The sequence below is a fragment of the Peromyscus leucopus genome, chromosome 12 (assembly GCF_004664715.2).
Source record: "Peromyscus leucopus breed LL Stock chromosome 12, UCI_PerLeu_2.1, whole genome shotgun sequence".
Lineage (NCBI taxonomy): Eukaryota > Metazoa > Chordata > Mammalia > Rodentia > Cricetidae > Peromyscus > Peromyscus leucopus.
Genome location: NC_051073.1, coordinates 10,610,907 through 10,634,965, shown reverse-complemented (window position 1 = coordinate 10,634,965; position 24,059 = coordinate 10,610,907). Strand labels below are relative to the sequence as shown.

The 24,059-nt window shown below is 39.2% G+C and overlaps 1 protein-coding gene across 7 annotated transcripts in view; it reads right to left on the bottom strand.

Moving 5' to 3' along the window:
* Grik1 (glutamate ionotropic receptor kainate type subunit 1) overlaps positions 1 to 24,059 on the bottom strand; it is a 379,146-nt gene that overhangs the window by 87,918 nt on the left and 267,169 nt on the right. For all 7 annotated transcript variants that reach the window (XM_028875952.2, XM_028875954.2, XM_028875953.2 and 4 more), the window contains exons 6-7: positions 21,988 to 22,161; positions 10,603 to 10,746 (exon numbers count right to left, since the gene is read on the bottom strand). In XM_028875952.2, the coding sequence (XP_028731785.1) occupies positions 10,603 to 10,746; positions 21,988 to 22,161 (318 nt within the window). The remainder of the gene's footprint in view (positions 1 to 10,602; positions 10,747 to 21,987; positions 22,162 to 24,059) is intronic.

Below are 24,059 nucleotides of genomic sequence, written 5' to 3'. Positions count from 1 at the left end.
AGACACACTCTACAGCCTACAGGTCCAGGAGGAAAGCCATATGAGCTGAGACAGCAAGTTGTCTGTGAAGGTGATGGTGGAGAGACAGCCAGACTCAACTCTAAATCAGATCTATACATCAGTCCAACTCTAAGGAAGTTTTTTTTCTTGGATTTCTGAATTCTTTCCAAGTTTAGAAATTCCCTATTGGCCTGTGAATGAAGTCAGTGATACCTGTCACCAAGTGTTGACTCAATCATTAAAATAATCATTCATTCAGTTAAAAAGTTTTACTTTATTAACATTTAATATAGAATTATGGAAAGATCACAAACCCAAGGCACCCATCAGGCATATGAAACAGTGAAAAGAAACCAGAGATGGTATTTTGCAGATTTCAAGAATTTGTCTACAATTGGCCCTGACTTCTGAATGGAAGCTTTAACATGTGTAACACATTGTGTCTAATTCAATTTGATTTTAATTACAGGAGGCCTACTCTGTATCTATTGTAGAAACACAGCCCTGATGGACCCCCTGTGCAATTAGTGCCTTCCCCAGGTCCCCAGAGTACCACACACTGACAAATATCCCTAAGTCATTTTCTTCTAAGCAATGTAATCTGTGTCCAGTCACCAACAATTTGATGTCAGTTCTAGAAAACACACATCTGAAAACAAATCTGAAGTGTCCACAACAATGGAAGTGAAAATATATATCAGTCCAATGAGGAAATGATGAATGGGACCTTCAGACCACAGAGCTTGTCGGGGCTTCGGCTATTTCAGGAACTGAGATGATGCAGTTACTATATTGCCATCTGTTCAATGTATAATTATTTTAACTATTATGCATGTTGTTTATAACTCATTATCTTGCAATAACAGCCTGCACAGTTCACTGCATAATTTAAAAATATAACAACTTTCCTTGCCAATATTTGATTTCCAATTCTAAACCTGCTGACTTTAACTATATCTTTTCCATGCACTCTGGGGAAACTCATTTTTATTTTTTCAAGGGTTTATCTTACAATATGCACCTGGACTTTCTTTGGCATAACCTAGTTTCCTGGCTCTGGGTCACACAGTGGCTTCTCTTCTGAAATAGAATAAATCTGCTCTTATACAGGCAAATTCATTAAATGAGTGGGCTCACAAATCTGAGACATTCATATGCTCAAAGTGGACAGGAATAGGGTGCTTGTCTAATTATCTGGATGATGTGATCAATAAAACCTAGAAATCAGATTATTCTCTCTTGAAATGTGAAAATTACTTGGATCATATTAACCAAATAATTGCCTTTGCAGTTCAGAAGCTTATTATTATAGCTAATCAATATGTTATTTATATAAGAAGATGAACAGATGGCTCCCACGTGGGGTTGAATTCATATTTCACTCTAGTTAGTTTGGTCATATTTAAAGAAACATTCACTTATTTAGTCATTACTCCACACCTACTGTATTCAGAAAGAGAGCCTGTGTTGGGTGAGGAAAATGAATATGGCAAGGTTGTTGTGTGTGTAGGTGTAGGGTACAAGTTGCTATACACACCCATAAAGAGGCCAGAGCAGAACGGTAGGTATCATCCTCCAGCCACTTCCATCTTACTACCTAGAGAGGGGTTTTTCACCGAGCTAGAAGCTTGCCACATGCTTAGGCTGGCTTGCCACCAAGCTCCCCAGACTCACCTGTTTCTGACCCCTCACCCAGTGCTGGGGTGACAGACATGCCTAGGCATGTCCAATGTTTTATGTGGGTGCTGAAGACTTGAACTCGGGTCCCATGTAGTTTTTTGAACTATATAGCCACCGAGTCCCCCAGTAACAGAGTGTAACCTGAATCAGTAAGCCAAATCAAACCTTTCCTCTCTTATGCTGTTCTTTGTCTGGGTGTTTCATTCCTTATAGCAACAGAAACAAAAGTAGACCAGGTCCCCGTGCTCGCAGAACACGTGCTCTTAGCCATGGAGCCATTGCTGCAGCCCCGAACACGACACGTTCCACTTCCAAGAGACTCAGTGTGCAGGACACCTAGAGACATTTCCACAGTGAAATGTTATGAATTCGGTGGTGATGGTTCATGCAGCATTGTGGAAGAGGGTGAAAAAATGGTAACAACCAGAGGCAGTGGACTGTTATCAAGAAGCAATATTCTCCAGACCCAAGAGGGCAGTTACACATATAAACTCACAGTGGTTGTGACCAAATGTGCAAGACATACACAAATTCAAGTCACAAAACTCCCAGCATGAAGAGGGCAGCTGGACACAAAGTTCTACCCAGACCATGGAGTTATTGTCAATTAATAGCTGCTGGGAAAGGAAGAGTCAGTTTTCTTTAAGAATTTGGCCCTTGGTAGGTCAACCATTGTCAAATTGGTGCTCACACACCAAGAATATGTGGGCAGCCTACAATGGAATTGGTGGGCTTTAAAAGTAAAGTTGGGTGTGTAATGAAGGAAGGGTTGATCTGGGAGGAGTTGAGGAAGGGGTGTGAATATGACCAAAATATATTGTATAAAATTCCCAAAGAATCAATAATAAAAATGATTACACAGTGCTTTTGGAGAATGGTGCAAAGGATGAGTATGTGTGCTGTTATTTGAAACACTTTCTGGAAAATGTGATTGCTGAAATAAACTCATAAGTTGAGTTCAATGTCCTCAGAAGAGGGAGCAGTAGGAAGAGCATTCCAGATACAGGGGATCAGAGGAGCACGAACCTGGGAAAACACTAAGCACTAGATCTCAACCTGTGGGTCTGGGAATGGGGAAAGGGAATGAGCTGAAGAGATTTGGCTATGAAGTCTCTTTGCAAGCTCAAGCTGTTCACACTTGCTGGACTCATTTTTCTCAACTACATTGGAGGTAAACTGGCAATGAGAGTGGTGACTATTGAGCTGTTGCTTGGTGGGCGTGATCACAATGTTGGATAACTGTGAGTAGCAATGGAAAAGCTAAGTGGATCTAGCAAGTAAGATCTAGGGCTGTCCCACAACCCAGGGGCTGTTAGACACCATGGATTTTCCTTGAGAACCAAACTGCATTGATAAATGATTGCTTTCCAGGCAACTTTTCAGGGTAGGCATCCTAAAATTTATCTCACCCTCTAGTTTGCTTAAGTAGGTTTAGCATTGAAATGCTATGGAAGAAGCTAAGATACAAATAAAAGAATAATTAGGATGATCAGCGCTAAGGTCTACATTGTTTTGTGAGGAAAGAGAATCCAATAGCAGGTGAGAAAATGAGATTTAAATAGAGTGAACCTGAAACTGAGGATGCTCTCGGTAGCAAAGGAAGGCAGAGGAGATGGCTGAGTGAGTAAGTGGTTGTTATACAGCCATAAGGACACACGTTTGGATCCCCAAAATGTAGGTAAAAAACTGGGAATGGTAACATGCATCTGTAAGCTCAGTGCTGTGAGTGGGGAAGGGAGGTAGAAAGATCATTGGATCTCATTGGCAGCAGGATTAGGGGAGCCTACAAACTTGTAGTTAAGTGAAAGTTCCTGCCCCAAAGTAAAGGTGTGAGTGATTGAGGAAGGCACCAATAGTTAACTGCTACAGGCGTGTACATCCATATTAACACACACACACACACACACACACACACACACACACACACACAAGAAAAACAAGAAAAACCAACTTGTGTGCATGAGGAAGTGAGCAAGTCAGAAAGGCTGTAAGAGGCAGGGCTATTTAGTATAGTAAATCTTTAGTTACGTTAGGCAACATTCTAAGATGAAACCCATGATCCATGTCCTTTATAAGCCCCCCCCCATTAACCTGTCAGAATCTTCCACCCTCTTCTGACACTTGTCCATGTTTCTGATGGGTGTTTGTCTGCCTGGCCATTGATCAGACACTTCAGAGACAACTATCAAGGCATCATGGTTATTGCTATGGTTGTATCTCTTCCAAATTCAACTGAAACTCAGTTCACTTGTGAACAGTAGTAAGAGGATGGCCTTTAGCAGATTATTATCACTCTTAGGAAGGAGCTGGGACAGACTAGCTAGTCTCTTTTTACTCTTCCTCTCTTCTGCCATGTGAGGATGCAGCCAAAGAGACCTACAATATACATCAAATACCAATGACACTTCTCAGACTGCAGACCTATTAAAAGTGCATATCTATTCTTTAAAAAGTTCTCAGTATCAGGCATTTTGTTATAACACCACAAACTAAAACAGTTATATATAAAATGATGCATATAAGTAGTAAAAAAAACTGTAAACTATGAAAGTTATTTTTCTCTGTCCAGATTTCTTATTAAGAGAAAGACTGAAAAATATATAGTCTTCCTTTACTGGTATATATTCTAAATGTGAGGGCTGAATGAAATGGTTATCACTGATACAGTGCAAATGAGGTGGCTATGCTGGGGAGCGAGACATCAAACTGCAGAATTTTTCAGTAGTTGCAGGATGAGAAATGTGAATGGAAGCATTTCCCCCAAAGTAGACATTTGACAGAATTTTTGGACAAGATCCAATGCTTTTGGGATATTTCATGGGAAGCTTGTCCTGATAAGCAAAATCAAGTGGCAGATATCAAGTGTTCCTTCATGGATATAGTAAGATATAAGTATGCCAGAGCTTACCTTTCTCAGGAGACTTTAACGTTTTTTTTTTTTCTTATGTGTGTACTGTACAGGCATGTTTGCACTTGTGTGGATATGTGTATTGGTGTGTGTGTTTGTGTGTGCATTGTGTATGGAAGCTCAAAGTTTACTCTGGTTATCTTCCTTGATCACTTTTTACTTCATTGGCTGAGGCAGGATCTCTCACTGAACCCAGGGTTTACAGTTCTGTTAGTCTAGCTAGCCAACTTGCCCTGTGAATGAATACTGCATATGTCTCCCAAGTGCAGGGATTCCAGGTGGCTGTCACGCATGCCCTGCTTCTATATGGAATGTGACGAGCATCACTTTGGTCCCCACTCATTGGGGCAAGTTCTATATTTGTTCAGCCTTCTCCTAAACTCTTAATTTTTCTAAGAGCCCAACTTTCACCCAGTTCTCAAATAAAACAGCAAACAAAGTAAAAGTCCAGGTCACAAATCAATATTGAGGAATCTTCAGGTGATTCGGTTAAAAAAAAAAAATCATTCTTTACTTTTTGACCTTTAAAAACTCAAACTTAAACATTAAATTTATATATTTAAACTATAATTTTTATTCCATCAAAATAAAGTGTTCACAGCAAAACAGTGACAGAAAGCTGCCCATATTTTATGCAGTTCTCAGTGACACCACACACACACACACACACACACACACACACACACACACACACACACATATGTATATATGTAGTCATTTGGAAATAATTTCCATCCCTATCTAATAAATCTATTTTAGAACAGATCAATTAAGAAACTTGTTCTATAATTTAAATTGAAATATTAATTCAGAAAAAATTATTAAGTGTTTAGTAGAATTTAATTTCCCACATTGAGCTCAGCAAACATCTTTTAAATGACTGCCGTGTTCAAGGTGTAGCACTCCAAGGACACAAAGATACAGTGGTTTTTGTCCTTGTCCCAGGGAAAGGCTGTACAGTGCTTGAATGACGCGTGTTAAGTGTTAACACTGAGAGCTGCTGGAGCTGTAAGATCTAATGAGGGAATGAACCATCGTGAAACATAAGTTGGGGAGGCTAGCTAGAGAAAAAGAGTTCAGACCAAGAATTAGCCCAAGGGACAACCAGGAGACAGACTTTCCAGTCTGAGGGGAACATGACAAAGGGGGTATTATTAGGAAGACTTTAATCAGGAAGAGAAATCCATCAGTTTCCAGTGTATGAACAACAGCATGGTGGACCCAGGAAGCCACAGACAGGTGTATTTCTAGATGTTAGAAAACCTATTAAGGATTTATGTACATCTCTTTTATATATATCACCACGAAAGCACTGTAACTCAAAATGCAGAGCCTAGTTAGAGGCTATCTTAATATCCCAGGAGAGAAACTGTGAGCGTAATGGGTAAGGAAGGTTACTGCAGCATGCCTGGGGCAGAATACTACAGAGACTGCCTCAAATTTCTAAATATTTTATGGAGATAGTGGATTAATGGTTTAAATCAGTTTTAACACAGGGCCTGGGATCCTGAAAATAGTTTAAAACCCACTGGTGTCTTGTGCTGTACCTTGTTACTGCTCTTTCCAGAACTTGTGACTGGAAATGATCTTCCTGGTAGCCTTGATATACCTATTCCCACAATGACTGCTCTGAGGCTTTGTCTGCAGCCAACTGACACAAGACCTAGTTCATGGTATTTTGTTACAGAGACTTGAAAACACTGACTCTTGAATTGATTGGTAATTGCTTAGTATCTTTTGACTTTCCTGAGTAATCATGTGTGTGGTTATTTTGGGAAGTCCTCTAAATACCTAGCTCTTCGTATTTGAGTGCCTATAAGTCAAATACCTAGCTTTCTGGGCACTTCTGACTTCCCATTGCAATGTTTTATCCATATTTATACAAACAACTGCCACATCATCGTAGATTCTAATAATAATGATGATGAAATCAATGACAGAAACAGTGCTTATCATATGTTGGGCAATGTACTAAGTGACTGACAGCTGTTTTACTGATATACATTTTTAACAGAACCTTCCATTTGATATAGTTACTCTTTATTGGGCAACAATTTTGTAACACACATTTTGGTAGGCTTTTTATACAATATGTGTAGAGTCCCCATAAATATATGGAGTATTTTTTTATCCCCATGTTATAGAAGAAAGTGAGAAATCTTAAGCTAAATGTCTGTTTACATAGATAGTAATCTGAAGTTAATCTCAGATTTATGTTCACTATTTCAGAGCTAAATAGGTAGAGAGATTTATAAGACCCACTGTGACACATGGTATCAGAATCACCAGTGCTAAAGAACATTTCTGGTCCATGCTTTGTCTCTGCTGAAATATATATGGATGCATTAATGTACTGAGTGTATACCATCTCTTGATTTTGCCTGCAGGTTTTATGTATTCTCCAGTTCAATTTATCCTTCACCTATTACTTAATTTACTTGTTTTGTGTACTTGTTTTGTGCAAAAGCCAATGAAGTAAGCTTGGAAAAATGCACAGCTTGAAGAAAAACATGCAAACAAGTATGACAGTATAATCATAGTTGGAAGAGAGGTGAAAGAAGGATCAGAAGGTAGGAGCTACTGCTTGCATTAGACATGTCATGATCCTGACAAATATGGCAATTCAGCAAGAGGCCAGGAAATTGAGCATGAGTATATGGCATGTTCAGGGAAACATCACAGGCTTAACCAGGACTAGTGACAGTGTAAGAGATGAGCGAGATGCCATGGGGCTTCGAGGACAATGTCACTGAAGAGCCTCTAAGTCCTACCTAATGGTACAGCATTTATACTGTGATATGAGATAGCTTCAGATGAAGCCTGGTATTTCTTAGGAGGTAGAATTTATATTAGTAGATGGTAGAAACCACAGCTTCTACTTTGGTGAGAGGGTCCTTCCTTGTGACAGCTACTTTATATTATGGGGAGCAGGGGCTGGGAATATAGCTCATTGGCAGAGAGCACTTGTCTAGCATGAGTCAGCTCCTATGCTTGAGACCCGGAACCACATACATATTACTGTCCTGGTTAGTTTTGCTTGCCAGATTGATACAATCAAGAATCACGCTGAGGGAGTCTCAACTGAGAGATTGCCCAGATCTGATTGGTGGGTGGTCATGTCTGTGGGGAATTACCTTCATTGGTGATTGATATGGGAGGACACAGGGTAGGTGGTACTACCCTGGGCAGGTGGTTCTGAGTTGTATAATAAAGCTAGTGAAGCATGAGGCAGAAAAAGTGAGCCAGTGAGTTGCATTCCTCTGTGGTTTCTGCTTCAGTTCCTGCCTCTAGGTTCCTGCTCCGAGTTTCTGCACTGATTTCGTTCAGCGATAGACTGCTACTTGGAAATAAAACTGAAATAACACTTTTCTACCCTAAGTTGGTTTTGTTCAGTGGTTTATCACAGCAACAGAAGAGCAAACTGACCTAATTACTCTACAAGAGACTAGTAAGTTTTGTTGAGTAGAAGATTATCATTCCCTAATATACATTTGTTTAACGAATCTCTGGGAAGTGGACTCTGTAATGTACAGCATTGCGTTCCAAACAGTCATCAATCCCACCCCTTTTACTGTCAGCCCCACATACTGAGTTGTGGTTACTTTAATGTAACCATCTGAGAGGCCTCCTAACTCAAAATATTGTGCTCTTGTGAGGGATTACTACCCTTGCAGTTACCTCTGCCCGGGAGCTTTACCTTCTGTGATGAGGTTGGTTTTCACTCCATAAATTCAGTGTGCTGACTTGCCCTTCTCATTATTTCCCAGTCTATTTTTTTATTTTTTTTGGAAATCCTCTAGAAATTGAAAATGACTATAGGAAAGGACCTGGGGGAAGTTTTAGGACCTAGAGCTTTATTTCATGTTTTATAATGAAATCCTACACTTGCAAAATTTGGCTGTGTTCTCAGCCAAAGACACACCAGTTTTGTTTGTTTTTTGTTTGTGTTTGTTTTTGTTTTTTTTTCTGTTTAATTTGTAGTTGATCTCAGAATTCCTGCCTGCCTGTCTTCCAGCAGCTTGGGGTGTTAGTCCTGGTTCCCCACCCTACCACCATGCCATCTTTCCTGCCAAAGTTAACATATGTCCTGGTGACTCTGGAGCCAAAGAGAAGATGGGAGCAGTACTGTCAAATATTGTTGTAGTCTCCCTTGGTGGCCTTCCTTCCCTGCCAACCACAGATCCTGAGAGCGGGGAACTGCTCTTCCTACTACAAAGATAAAAAATGTGGTCTCGTTGCCAATGTCGTCCCTTATCTCGGACTCATTATTTCTTTAAACATACCTAAATGCGGCTTGGCAATTTCACCTTCTCACATAACTGAAGTGGAAGCAAAAAGGTGCTTGGAGTGCTTTGAATGTTTGATCTCAGGCTTTCTTATGGCTTCTGCCTCTCCTCGCACGGGTTTGAGATAAAAGGGAACCAGATGTTTTCTTGTTAAAGATCAAGGCAATCAGGATGGCAATTCAGGACATGACTATCACCACCACGGGGAGAAGGGGAGGCCACGTGACACTTTTCTATTAGCCGCAGTATGTCAGGTTTATGTAGCTGTCAGAGAGGGTATTTCATTTCATGCCTATTTGTGATTTCTTTGTTGTTGTTGCCAGTTTCAAATTCCTGGCACCACCCTCGGTAAACTGAACGAGGCTATTATACGTGTGCATTCTCATGCTAAGGGAAGCCAGTATTTCAGATGCCTGCTGAACCCCTTCAATATTCTTTACACGTAGTAACGTCATTCAGTTTCTTTAGAATAATGCTGAGAAGGTGGATGGTCTATTCCCATTTCACAGATGAAAATTCGAGACACGGGAAGGTTAAGTACCTAATCTCTGTTATATTGCTCAGAAGCGTTAGCAGAGCTGAGGTTTATAGCTAAGCAGCCAGTGGGGACAGGATAGGGAAGATAAGCTAAAGATTTAAGGAAGAGCTCTTCTTCAGTCTTCAAAAGTACAGGGTCGGCACCGGGAAGTGTATGCCTTGCTCTCAGCACTGCAAGCTTTATCCCCTTGGTGCTCGGGGTCTTATTTCTTATAGGCCTGCTCTAGCTGGTCCTTACGTTTAGGAACTCAGCCTGCAAGGGGAAGCAGATTGAACAGCAGGAGAGGTGGTCTATGGGTTCTGAGGAGATCAGCAGAGATCCAGCCCGCAGCCCTCAGGATATAGTGAGCCTTTTCCATTTGTATTCTATCCTCTCCTATGCTTCTCAATTAGTGGTTTGTCTCTGCTTTCTCCAGTCTGGATAGGGAAGAAGATATGCTTCATGGGAGAATAAACGTCTGCATCCCACAGAGAAAATTCTAGAGCAAGTCACAGGATACTGAGCATACTTAGATTTTTCTGCTCCCAAGATTCTTATTTCATATTTGTCAAGTCCGTAAGTATCCAAATGTGCCTGTTGGTCTCAAAGATAATCCAAAGGCACAAGTGTTTTAAGAATCCTGGAAAAATCTTGGAAAGGGAATTTAAATTGCTCCAGAGAACAAGATAAAGTAGGTATAGTCTTCAAAACCTGAATATTAGTAAAGAACTGCCCCTTCCTAAATATTCTCTGCTCTTAGACAATCTATAGGACAATGAGTAAGTTTTGAATAGAACCATGCTTTTCTCTTTCATTAACAAAGGGAAAATTTACTCTAATATAAAAGGTCCTTTGTTTAGCCTCAAAAAACCATAAACCTTGGGAGACCACAGAGACCAAGAACCCACAATGTGAGCACTAACATCCCTTATGGATTCAATAACCCTAAGTTCTTATGTGTGGAGAGCCAGGTGTAACTGGAACACGACTGAAATGAAGGACAGTTAGTAGCAGTATGATCTAGTAGCTTGCTTGAGCATTGCAGCATCATATGTGAAAATACAGAATAGTTCCTACAGGCAAACTTCTGACATGGAGATCTGAGAAGACAGTGGCTGCTCCTCCATTAGCATCACTATGCTACCAAAAGCACATCAAAGGGACATGATAAGGGGCGCTAAGCAAATAGGCTACAAGGAAGGTACACTTGCCTCTTTGATCAGGTTCATAAATCTGGGTCCAAGGCGCCATGGCTTGTGTCGATGGCACTGTAGGGAGCTGACCGTCAGCTGTGAGGCGCGGTGGGAAGCAATGGCTACCATGTACACAGCGTCATACATCAGAGCTGCTTCAGTCTGTAGAGAAAAACAGGGACCACACCATCAGTTCCATCTTTATTACCTCCCTCTACCCAGGCAATTGCTATTTCTTCCTTGCTATTTGATCTTAAAGACCTTTTGTTCTTTAGCTAAACAGTGGTTAGTCACTGATAGCTACTTTTCTACAAAAGAAAACTACACTCCAGAGTAAATTAGAATTCCACATTTGGTTTTGAGTTCTTAAAAGCAAAGCAAAATAAAAACTCAGATCAACTACAAAAGACTTTATTCCAGGAATATTTTTGGAGTGTCTTCTATGTCAAGCTCATCATTGAAGTCAACTACCTTGAGACTGATTCTACTAAGACTCATTATTTCAATATGAGTTCTTGTCTCTCAGCACCTTCCTTCCTTCCTTCCTTCCTTCCTTCCTTCCTTCCTTCCTTCCTTCCTTCCTTCCTCCTTCCTTCCTTCTTTCTTGTTTCATATTTTGAAGAAAACAAATCTTTGCTGATAGAGCCAATAGGTGATTTAATTATTAGGGCTGTTTGTTGGTCACTTTCATTGGCCAGGCTTGATGAGGGGAATTGAAGTCATGGTATGAAATTCTATAGAACCTCATGGAGGCCCTCTGAGGTACAGGCCTGTGAATCAAAGCGAACTTGGATTTGCCTCTATGAGTTACCATGAAAGAGAATCAAAGCAGCTAATTCTCTCTTGGAATAGTTGTCTTTTCCTTCTTTTCCTCATAAAATTCTTCTCACTTGCTAAATTTTATATAATACTCATAGCATTTTGTCAAATATACTGCCCTCTGGTCTTGGGGATAAAAATCTCATAATACCCTCATATTTTACTGGAGGGCTTTCTTTGCAACTTCAAATATATTAGCTCATTTGAAATTCTCGGTAATTCTCCAAAGTAAGCAGAACACACAGATAAAGCTACTTATTATATGTAAAACTGACCCCAGGCAAAATATTGATTTATGGTAGCACATGAGTATATAGCTGAAAAATTGACAGAGTCAAATCTAGAATCCAGGTTCTAGCATAAAATTTTGTATGTGGTTTTCTGCAATTAGTGGATTCATCCATTATTTGCTGTTAACTATGTCTTTATGGACATCAAAAGAGAGCATAAGTGATGGATGCTACACCAGCAATGGATGCTACACCTTGCATTTCATCACTTTTGAAGCAAGAGATGCTTTTACTCTGAACCTTATTATTTTTACAGTCTCTGTCACTGAAATGTAAAATTATTTCTAATACTTGTCACTTCATTAAAAACAATGTGAATTTTTTAAAAGCAGAAACTGTTCAAATTCAGCCTTTAGCCCCTAAGCACAATTCATATTACAGAAACAATTTAATAAACATCTACAGAATGCATTACTATTGATTCATAAATTAAAACAAAACACACTTTTGTAAGAACTATACAGTACCAAGATTTAGCATAAATCATTTTACTTATATACTTCACACAGAGAAGTGAGGTTGATGGTAGTGGCAGTGGCAATTGCTAAGCTTAAATTATTTTGATTAACTCAAGATTTATATAATCCATGTTGTTGATGACAAAACTGAGTCTTGTGAAAATTAGCTGGTACACATCTACTCTGCTAATCACTTACAGGGGTAGAGTTTAGCCTCTTGCTTGCCTTAGTCTAGCACCCATGTTCCCCACCATTCTGCTATACTTGTTTGGTTTAACTGAGAGAAAGTGAGTTATTGGCAGATTACTTTGTAAAATGAAATCAGTAGTAACAGTGACCATTTACTGAGCACTAATTACATGTCTGTTCACAATCCTCGGGAAACAATGAACTTTGTCATCCTTTTACTTCTTTTTGGAAAGAAAATTAAGAGATGAAATGGTGTCTATAAACTGATAGTGAGAAAGCCAACATTTAGATCCTTAAAGATGGTGGTATATGCTCTGGTTCCATCTTGTCCAATTATTTAGTGAACATAATAGTAGCTTAATTAAAGCTAAAATCCATTGACCACATACTACATACCAGTACCACAAGCATCATTTTTATGTATGATAGGTCCTTCAATGTGAAACATTTAAAATTAGTTTATCTATTCTTTGAGAATTTCATGATATATACAATGTATTTTGGTCATACCCAAGCCCATTAACCTCTTCAGATTCATCCAGACATTCTCATCTCCCCATCTCAATTTCATAAACTTTTCTTTCTTTTTTACATAAATGTTTGTTTCTTTTTTTTATATAACATACTGATTCCAATTAGTGCTGTTCATGTGATAATGGATGTAGGGTCATACATTAGAGCACAGGCAACCTATGATGGGCCATACTACTGAAGAAAACAGACTGCTCTCCGCATCTCAGTATCCATAAATGGTCAACAGTTCCTCAGATAGGGGTGGAGTCTCATAAACCCATTCATGTTCGATGACCAACTGGCCTGACCTTGTGCAAGTATTGTTCGGGTAGTTACAATTACTGTGAACTTATGAGTACAATAATAGCCCAGTCATGTCTAGGAGACATTATTTCACATTCCTATTTCCCCATCTCTGGCTCTTACATATATCTTTAAAGCTTGGGTAAAGTAACATTGATCAATGCCCCTAAGAAAATCTCTTCACAGCATAAACATACTGAAAGCTGGATTCTCCTAGCAAATATATGTTTTGGTTATTAAAACAATAGGCTGCAAGGGGTTAACTCAGGGGATCTGGGCTGCCCAAGTCCTGCACATTCCAAATGTCTGTGGGACAATACTTTAAACTAAATTTTTTGAAAAAGATGTATTTGTATTCCTGGAATCTGGTGCCATGCAATATTTATGCTAAAAATGTGATTGTGGAAATGTCAAATTTTGTAAGGAGGTGCTGTGCTATGCTATATCAATTGAGGTCTGGAAGGGCCTGGAGATTAAGGTCAGTTATGTGCTCTGTGTGTTTGAGTGGGTTTCCTGGTTGGCAACATTTCACAGGTAAAGTCACACATCATTGCTGCAAGTTAAGCAATTTCTAGGGAGCTTCAATGGTATAAACACCTAGAAGCCCAGGCCTGTTATGTCTCTGCCCTGTGTGAAAATCTCCTTTGCTGATTTTACTTTTTATTCATTTTTTTTCCTGTAACAAGCTGTTACTATAAATATGACAGCTTATTCGAGTTCCGTGTTCTTTGTGCAAATAATGATTTATTAGGACATGGTGGTAACTGATAACACAAACCGATGAGATGCCTCATCTTATAGACAAGGACAATTGGCATGCTCTATCTCCAATTGGGATACTGGAAGAAAACTGGTCTTTGAAGAACAAATGGGCAAGAGGCATACGTTTTTCATTACTCTCTAAATTTGGAAGCAGTTGCAGGTAAGGTAGGGATTGTTGGAATTGTCCATGGGAACTCTGCTGAGGGTGCAAGCTTGTGGAAGCAGTGCTGCCACCAAGGGAACCCCACATGCTGGAGGAAGTGTTGCTCATTTATACTGTCACTGAGCACACATCAGGCAGAACACCCTGTTGGTTAGTGAGATTTGGGAATGGGTTTGGGAAAGTGTCGAAAAGACCAGCACAAGCAGCCTGAAAATTCAGTAGTTAGGAAAGAAATCTCAGAAGGTCCACAGAAGGCTGAGCAGTGTGGTTGCCATAATTTGAGCCTCAGTGAATAATTGCTAGTTTTAGATAAAGACCAGGAGGAAATAGAAGAAGAAGAAGGATTATAAACAGAGCAAGTAAACACATTGCAAATGCCTTTGGTCATACTAGGTCAAAGAAGTGTCAGATGAGGATTCACCTTGGGCAACTAGCATAATAAAGAATGTGTCTCATGAATAAATAAGAACATAAATAAATAATACAATATTCTTCTGCTCTAGTTTCTCAAGTAAACAAACTTATGATGTATTAATTAACACTTCAGTTGATAAAACACTCTTTATAATTTCAAGAATTTTTTTTGTCAGTGGGTAGAATAAGGGTTGATTACACCTTTGCCTGCCAGAATGTCCTTTGTTCTTTTATTGACTAAAAACAGCAAGTCTTATCAAGTAAATTCATTCCTATACCACAGGAATGTGTGTGTTAATATTTAATGAAGTGATACTATGTTGGTATTAGACAGATTTACAGAGCAGCAAATAGACGTAGAGAGGCCACTTTCTCCGGAAACATAGCGAAGACCTAAACTCTGGTTTCCTTTGTCAAGAATAATGTTGCCTTTTCTACTAATCCTGTAGGCTGTTATCTTTTATCATAGGATTCGCTGTGAAGACTCAAAGTGGCTATCCAAAAATGTCTTTCCCATGGACCACAATTACAGAACTGTTATATGTAAGAGAATAGGATGATGCTCCCAATTCTGCCTCACATTAGGAGTGCATTTCTGAGCCAGGCAGGAGAATGACAGATAGGGCTCTGTGGCTTATTTCTCCTTGGCATTATCAAATCACACACCATGTTTGTGTTTGAATGTTGAATGTTCCCCATAGGCTTGGGTATTTGAATATTTAGTCCATACTTGGTGACGTTGTCCACTCTCTTTGTTTGATGTTGAAGACGTGATCTCTCTTTTGTCTTCCTGCTCCAGCAGTCTGTTGCTATACCTTCTCTTCTTCTATTATTGACTATCCATTTACAATTGTAAGCACAAACTCTATCTTCCTTAAGTTGCCCTTGGTTGTTGTGATTTATCACAGAAACAGACTAATAACTAACACATATCATCATGGTGTATAATCAGAGAAAAATCATTCTGAATGTGAGCCATTCCATCTCCCCATCAGTAAAAAACCCTATTGTCTGAATGAGCCCACAGTACTGTGGGAAAGATGTAAAAAGCAGAAAGAAACGAAGTAGATTTTACAAAAACCATTCTAAACTTTAATTATGCTAATTAACAATCCCCTTGAAAAATAATACTCAAAAAATCTTCAGATAGTTTTGAATAGTGCATTTCACTGTTTTGAACTGAGGCAAGCAGCAGTTTTCTTAACTCAATTTTTAAGGCAGGTTTTTATTTCTTTAATCAAATCTGTTTTTAAATCTAGATTCAACTAAATTGAATTTGGGTATGACTGATTTCTCTATTTTTCAGTTATAGATGTGTTTTGACATATAAGATGATATTATTTGGCAATGTTTTAGTGTACAAAATTCTAAGAAAAGCTTTAATAAATTATCTTAAAAATAGATAAGTCAATGGGTGGTCAAAACACACTTTCCCAATTACACTGTTTTCTAATTCCTATATGCTCATATCTATAATCTATAAATGTATGTGGCACATGTGAGAAAAATGACTGTAATGGATACAGGCAATGCATCTAGGAGAACACCAGGATGATACATATGATTTTTACAGAACACAATTCTATTATAACAGTGGAATTACTTATAATCACTTATTATTCTAGTTGCTTCTGTTGTTATGATAAAATATCCTGAAAATGCCATTTATTTGCAAATCCAGGTTACAGCCCATTGTCTTGGGGAAGTCAAGGCAGCAACAATTAGGATCACACCCACAAATGAAGATCAGAGCAAGAACAGAGAGAGAAGAAGTGTGTGGACCTATTCTTTCTTTTTTGCTTATTCAGCTACCTTTTTATTTTTCTTTTGCACAGTACCCCTCCATAGAGAATGGTGCTGCCCACAATGAGTTAGGTTTTCTTTCATCAATTAACAGTTATGAAAATCCCCCCAATACATGCCACAGACAAACTTGAGATAATAATTTATCTTTAAGTTTCTCTTCCCAGAGGACTCTAGGTTGTGCTAAGCTGATAGTTAAAACTAACCAGTGCACTTACTGGTAATGCCATTAGTAGTGTTACTTTATAAAATAAAAAATAATTTATTATTTGTGAATAACCTCTATCTTTATTAATAAGGTATGCTTCTTGCTTGTAAGAACTTTGGCTTTCCAGAGAAATATTTCAGGGCTATATGAATATTCTTCATTTAAACATCTTCTGTTTGGGTACAATCTTAATTAAATTTATTTTCTGCATAAATTATTTTATCAAATGCATTGTTATTGAAACTTTCTCTGTGCTTTGCCTTTTTTTTAATCCTGGGGATAAAATTACAGAAATGGAAAGCATCTCTACCTAAATGTTTATATTCTCATAGAGAAAGATACTAATCCAACAAAACAAAATATAACATGAGAGATTGCAAGAGTTAGGCAGAAAATTAAAACAGGTAAGGATGAAGAGAATAACAGTGTAATCTATCATAATAAAACTCAGTTTACAGAAGGTCTTAATAGTGAAGAGGTATTTGAATAGCCTTAATAGTAGTGGATATAGGCAGTGAAGGCAACAAGTGCTTGGCATGTAAGAATAAATGAACATGTAAGATCTAATACATATTTCCAATAGGGTTTTTTTTTTTTATCTTTAGGGTGGTGAAAAAAGCATTCTGACTGAGGCAATTTAAAAGCAAAGAATTCTCCTTAACCCTGTAATGGCTCCCTCTATCAAGATATCTCTTTCATTGCTCTCCCTCTTCCTTCCTTCCCTAACTCGGCCATCCCATTCTCTCATGTTCTCATTCCCCATTGGCTCCCCTTCATCCCCACCCTGTCCCCAGTTTACCAAGGAGATCTCATCTGTTTCCCCTTCCTAGATTGATCCATGCATCTCTCTTAGGGTTCTCCTTGTTACCTAGCTTCTCTTGGTGCCATGGATTGTAGTCTGGTTATTCCTTGCTTTTCATCTAATATCTACTTATGAGTGAGTACATACCATGTTTGTCTTTCTGAGTTTAGGTTACCTCACTCAGCATGTTTTTTTCTAGCTCCATCCATTTTCCTGCAAATTTCATGATGTCATTTTTTTTTTTTTTATATAGCTGAGTAATACTCCATTGTGTAAATGTACCACATTTTCTTTATCCATTCTTTGGTTGAGGGGCATCTAGGTTGTTCCCAGGTTCTGGCTATTATGAATAATGCTATTATGAACATAGTTGAGCAAGAGTCTTTGTGGTATGACTCAGCATCCTTTGCGTATATGCCTAAGAATGGTATCAACAGTTCTTGAGGTAGATTGCCTCTCAATTTTCTGGGAAACCACCATACTGATTTCCAAAGTGGCTATACAAGTTTGCACTCTCACCAGCAGGAAGGAGTGTTCCCCTTGCTGCACATCCTCTCCAACATAAGCTGTCATCAGTGTTTTTGATCTTAGCCATTCTGACAGGTGTAAGATGGTATCTCAGAGTTATTTTGATTTGCATTTCCCTGGTGACTAAGGATGTTAAGCAATTGCTTAAATGTCTTTTGGCCATTTGAGATTATTCTTTTGCAAGTTCTCTGTTTAGATCTGTATCCCATTTTTAATTGGATTATTTGGTATTATGATGTCTAGTTTCTTGAGTTTTTTATATATTTTGGAGATCAGCCCTGTCAGATATGGGGTTAGTTTTTCTATTCTGTAGGCTGTCGTTTTGTCTTATTTACTGTGTCCTTTGCCTTACAGGAGCTTTTCAATTTCAGGAGGTTCCTTTTATTAATTGTTGCTCTCAGTGTCTGTGTTACTGGTGTTGTATTTAGAAAGCCTGGTGCTAGTGAAATTCCCAGGAATCCACAAGGATAAACCCAGCTAAGACTCTTAGCAATAGTGGAGAGGGTGCCGAACTACTCTTCTCCTGTAATCAGATTGGTGACTACCCTAATTGTCATCTTAGAACCTCCATGCAGTAACTGTTGGAAGCAGATGCAGAGATACACAGCCAAGCACTGGGCCAACCTCTGCAAGTCCAGTTGAAGAGAGGCAGGAGGGATTACATGAGCAAGTCGGGTCAAGATCGTGATGGGGAAACCCATAGAGACAGCTGGCCTGATTTAGTGGGACCTCAAGGACTCTGGACTGACAGCTAGGAGTCTGCATGGGACCAAACAAGACCCTCTGCATGTGGGTGACAGTTGTGTGACTTGGTCTGTTTGTAGGGCCCTTGGTAGTGGGACCAGGATCTATATCTATCTATATCTGGTGGATGAGCTGGTCTTTTGGAGCCCATTTCCTATGGTGAGATGCCTTGCTCAGCCTTAATACAGGGGGGAGGGGCTTGATCCTACCTCAATCTTGATGTGCTAGGCTTCACTGACTCCCCAATGGGAGGCCTTACTGTAGTGGGTAGCCATTCCAGCTTGAATCTGGAAGTTCCAACCCCCATTGAGACTCTGGCAACTGTCACGTCTATGAGGCGGGGCCAGGGGAGGCGCCTGGAGACCCGAGAGCTGGATGGGCCAGCCCTCTCTCTGTGTGCTCTCTCTGTGCCTTATGGCTGAATGGTGGAGGTAGACTGTGCAGAGCTCCAGAGAACACCGCTGGACTGCAATACACCTTCCCCAGACCCTGTGACCTACCTATTACTTAATTTGTGAGTTACGCCATTAAATAAATATCCTTTTAACTACGTGGAGTGGCCAAAATAATTTCACCAATACCTTACCCTTTCTGAGGAGTGGAGAGGGGATGGGAAAGGAAGAGGTGAGAGGAGCAGTGGAGAGGAAGGAAGGGGAGCTGTGGTTGGTATGCAAAATGAATAAAACATCTAAAATAAAACAAAAACAAACACACTACATAAAAAAAGAAAAATTGAATCTAACTCTGTGGATGAAAATAAGGAGTTTAATGAAGATGTATTGATGATATAAAAAAAAAAAAGCAAAGAATTCTTAGCATTGAACCTGGAGTTGGGGTCATGGGGTATGCTCTTTTGACTCTGATTGATTCATTAAGCATCCTTGGACATGCCCTTTTACCTCTCTATGACTTTGTCTCTAACTCTTTAAATTATCTGCATTCGGGTGAAACAGAAGGACTGGGGTTCCATCTTCATTCTCTGGATAAAGATTGGTTGAAAGTATGTCTTCCATAATTCACTAAAGCTATGTCTACATGGTTGTTTTATCTTTATTGTTTGCTTGTATTAACATGTCCTGACATAGTTATTGTAACTGCTTTTATAGCATTCCACTGAAACGCTCTTTTCTGGGTTTATAAGTTCTCTCTTTTCCTTTCATCAAAAAACATTTTGTGAGTACGATGTGTGTGTATGTCAGTGTGTGCACACAGTACACTTGTGGAGGAAGGAGACAACAGCCCATGTCTATTCTTACCTGCTGCCCTCCTTGAGACAGTTTTCTTGTTCTTTTTGTGGTTGTTGTTGTTTGAACAATGAACTGTAGCATAGCTAGCCCAGGAGTTTCCAGGAATTCTAGTTTTCACCTCTCAATTCACTATTAGAGAGTTCAAATTATAGGCACCTGCTACTGTCCCTGACTCTATGTGAGTTCTGGGGATTCAAACTCAGTTCCTCATACATGTATTCAGAGGATCTAACATTTCATTATCGCTCTAACCATAACTTTTCTTTTAATTTTATTATTAATAATAATAGAAACACAAGCATTTTTGAAACCCATTTTCCTGGCTGGATAAATTTAGACAGATCATGACATCTTATTTCAATCAGGTCCTAGCTTTACCATTCTTCCTGCCTTTTGTGCTGCCATTAGCTCAGGTGATTGGAAACAATACCAGGGAGCAGAGTTACCTTGTGTCAGCCTGAATCTGTGAAAACTTTACACGTCTACCTTCCTTGTTCCATGGTTTACAACTTGGTCAATATCTCCAAATTATTCTGCTGGCTCCATATAACTGAGCCGACTGATGCGTTTGTTTTTGGTATACTAAACCATTTTTTTGTGAAGGACATTCAGTGTTTGGAATGAAGCTATGATATGACTGGTGTGAAAAAAGCTTCCAGCTCTCACTATCTAGTGCTGCACACTGGGCATGGGAAGGACTTATGGGAGAAGTAGATCATCCTGTGATAGAAATCTTGCTGGAACTAGGGAAATGACAACCCCCTTCCTTTTCTGAAGTCTACCATTTCTCTGGGTAGTCTTTACTTGTTTTCATTCAAAGCAATGTTTCAAATCACAGACGGCTCATTTGTATCCAAACACTTTCCATCATTATCTCCCAGATCATTGTGTGTTTTAAGAGTTATTTCAGGCTTGCAAAAACAGTCAGGGACTCTGAACATAGAACCATCCAGAACTACTTCATTCATTCGTTTATTTCCTCCATTTTACTTGTTCCTCACAAGAAAATGAAAAAGGAAGTTCTAAGTTCATTTTTCAGTGAGATGATACCTTTCAGTTATCAGTAAATTGCATCTTAAAAGCAAGACTGCTTCTCTGGATGATGGGAACAGAGAGTGAAATATTACACCAATTTAAAATGCTATTACCTGCTCGCATTCCCAATATCTTTCCCCTTAGTAGTACTGTTCTTACATAGGAAGCAAGTTTTTTTTTATATATTATTATTACTTCCTTCTATTTTCTTCACCCAGGGAGCCTCATTAGAGAAATAAAGCAAGGGTAGAGATCCCTTTGACAGCATGAGACAAATGATGCTTTCTTGAAGCTCTGTATGAGGCAGTTTGCATGAGTCTGTTCAGGCCACTACCTCTGACTCTTGGCGTCTGTATCAGGAGTGACATATGGCTGGGGTTAGGCACGGTCAGCATTTGCAGAAGGGTGCCCATATGAAGTTGAGATGGTAATGACGTGAACCCTCAGGCCATGTGAAGATCTGGTATTTGTCTATATTCGCTTCTACAGACCGGTTCTGTAGGATGACTCTAAATAGTCTGTTTCTGACTCCTTTGCACTCCTCCCCAGACACACCCCTGCCTGCGGGCAAACACTCTTTACTTACCCTCCCTAGACACCCCTGCGGGCAAACACTCTTTACTTACCCTTCCTAGACACCCCTGCGGGCAAACACTCTTTACTTACCCTTCCTTTTGTTTCTGTTTCACTCTCTCTTTATTTGCACAATGATGATAGCAACATTATTTATTTATTTTTTGACAAGTGCAGTTGAAAATGAAAACAGCTTTTGGTAATGGACAGACACAAGCTCGCAGATATCTAAGGATCCTCTTTGGTTCTCTTGTGACATTCTCTCTCAAGGTATGTGTTATAATAACACTTACCTACACTACTAAAGGCATAGAAGATGCTTCACTCTCCTTCTATACAGTTAAAACAGGATCATCAGATCTCATTAAAATTATGGGCTGTCTTTTACAATCTTCCTGCCCACATCTGCACTCTTCTCTGTAGAGATCTGGAACTTTGGGATGAGGCAGAGGGAGTCTGGACAAATTTGATCAAATACATTCTATATCTATATGAAATTCTCACACAATAAATAAAAACATTTTTTAGAAAAAATGAAATAAAACTACTCACTGTCATCATGCCGTCCAGAAGACCAGTCTCAGGTCTGGGTGGAGCCTGCAACCTCTCCATGGACCACTTCTCAATGATGGATGACACATGAGGGTTGTCAATATTCAGCAACCGAAAGCCAGTCATATTTACACCACTGTACCTGTAGAGTTCCAGATCTAAAGCAAACAAGTCCTGTGTAGTGTTATAAAAACAAAAGTAGAAGTTAATTAACTTCATTGATGTACTTGATGTAAAAAAAAAAAAAGAAATGATTATGGAAGCAATAAAAAGATGAGAACACAAATGGCAGTGTTACCACATCCTGTCTGTGAAAGAATGCTAAGTTTGGATAAGTGAAGAAGAGGAGTTTAACTAATAATTTATCTAGTCTTGGACCTGGGATATGATATTTGAAAGTTAAGAATTCTCTTCTTAGGATACAGTCTTTGAAGAGTTAGATGAGATCTTTCAGTCTCCTTGCCTCTGTGCTTTTATTTTATAACTGAAGGAAAAAGTTCTCAGTGGTGACAGGTCCACAAAGGAAGCACTGGGCAATGGCAGCCTCAGCCATCCTTGGCACAGCTCCTGCTTCAGGCTATTCTGGGTCATGCTGCTGAGGTGAAATGTAGAATTTGCATGGTGAGAAAGAAGACTTCTAGGATGCAAAAGTGGCATCCTGTGGCTCCCTGATGACTACTCTTATTCCATTCAACAAGAGTATAAAGAACATTTGCTGGAAAAGGGCTCAGAATAAGGACCTTCTCAGAGAATATATTGGAGCCTGTGGCTGTGTGCATGTAAAAACTTCTAGGAGGCTCATTTTCTCTTCTACAAGGAATCAGAAAACATGCCTAACCCACCCCAGTGTTTTCCAGAACAGACGAAGCTGGATGTAAACCAGAAATTTATGAGTAGGTACATATTTTAAACAGAATGATCATTTCTATTTTTATATAAATTTTAGAGTAAAACCATGCCACTAAAAATATTCCACATTTGAGAAGAAACTAAACTAGCCAAAAATAACAATTAACAGAAAAAGTCCATGCAGACATTGTCTAGCAATAAAAAGACATTCTGAAATGGAGTCCGCCATGGTTTAGCCATGGTGAGGATGGCAGTTAACTCAAGGCAGTGGCACTAGATTCTGTCACAATTTGTGTTTGCAGAAGTTGTGACACACTCTTCTTAAGATGTCTTCTAGTTGCTGTCCATTTCCAAGGTATCTTTAGAGTGGACAGTGGAGTTGTAAGATCACAGCTCTGCACTGCTAGCTCCGGACTGTGAAAGCTGTACTGCCTTTTTATATAGATTTGTTCTTTTTTTTTTTTATTCAATTAAGTGTCTGTGTCTCTGTGTGTGGGTATGTGAAACTGCATGAAGGTGCCCGTGGAGTCTAGAAGAGGGCATCTGATCACTTGGCAATGGAGTTTTGGCCAGTTGTGAGTCTTCCACCTCCCAATGTGGGTGCCTAGAAACAAATACTCCAGTCTTCTGAAAAAGCAGTATGTGCTCTTAACTACTGAGCCATCTCTCCAGTCCTATACAGCCTTTTTTCAACCATATATATATGTAGTGTGTGTGCGTGTGTGTGAGTGAGTGTGTAAAATTTATATTTTCTTGGCACTAACTTAGTGTTCAGAAAATTTTCCTTAATGCTTATAGTCAAAGTTGGCTAGAATACAAAAGCAATAGGACAGAATTCAGATTAAATTGTAGGGACTCACAGAGTAAATACAAAGAATGAGAACTAGGAAAGTTACTTCTTCAGCACACTCAATGAGTCTAGGGAAAGTTATTTCATCACAGAAAATTCCAGCAGATGTGTTGAATCTCACATGATCAGTATTTTAAACATATGCAGAGTTTAGCTGTCCTACTACTTGGCATTTCTTTGTAATACAGAATGTGGAAAGTTTACATCTGATTTGCTACATCCCTTGTGAATGCAGAATGAGGAGGTCAGGAGAGTGAGGAGAGGACCAGAATGAAAACTGTACAATGTGTTCTCCTTTGATCGCTTCTATCAAGGACCAGCCTTCCTAGGTTCAAAGAACGAGTCTCTGAAATGGCTCCCAAATTAGCTCTTC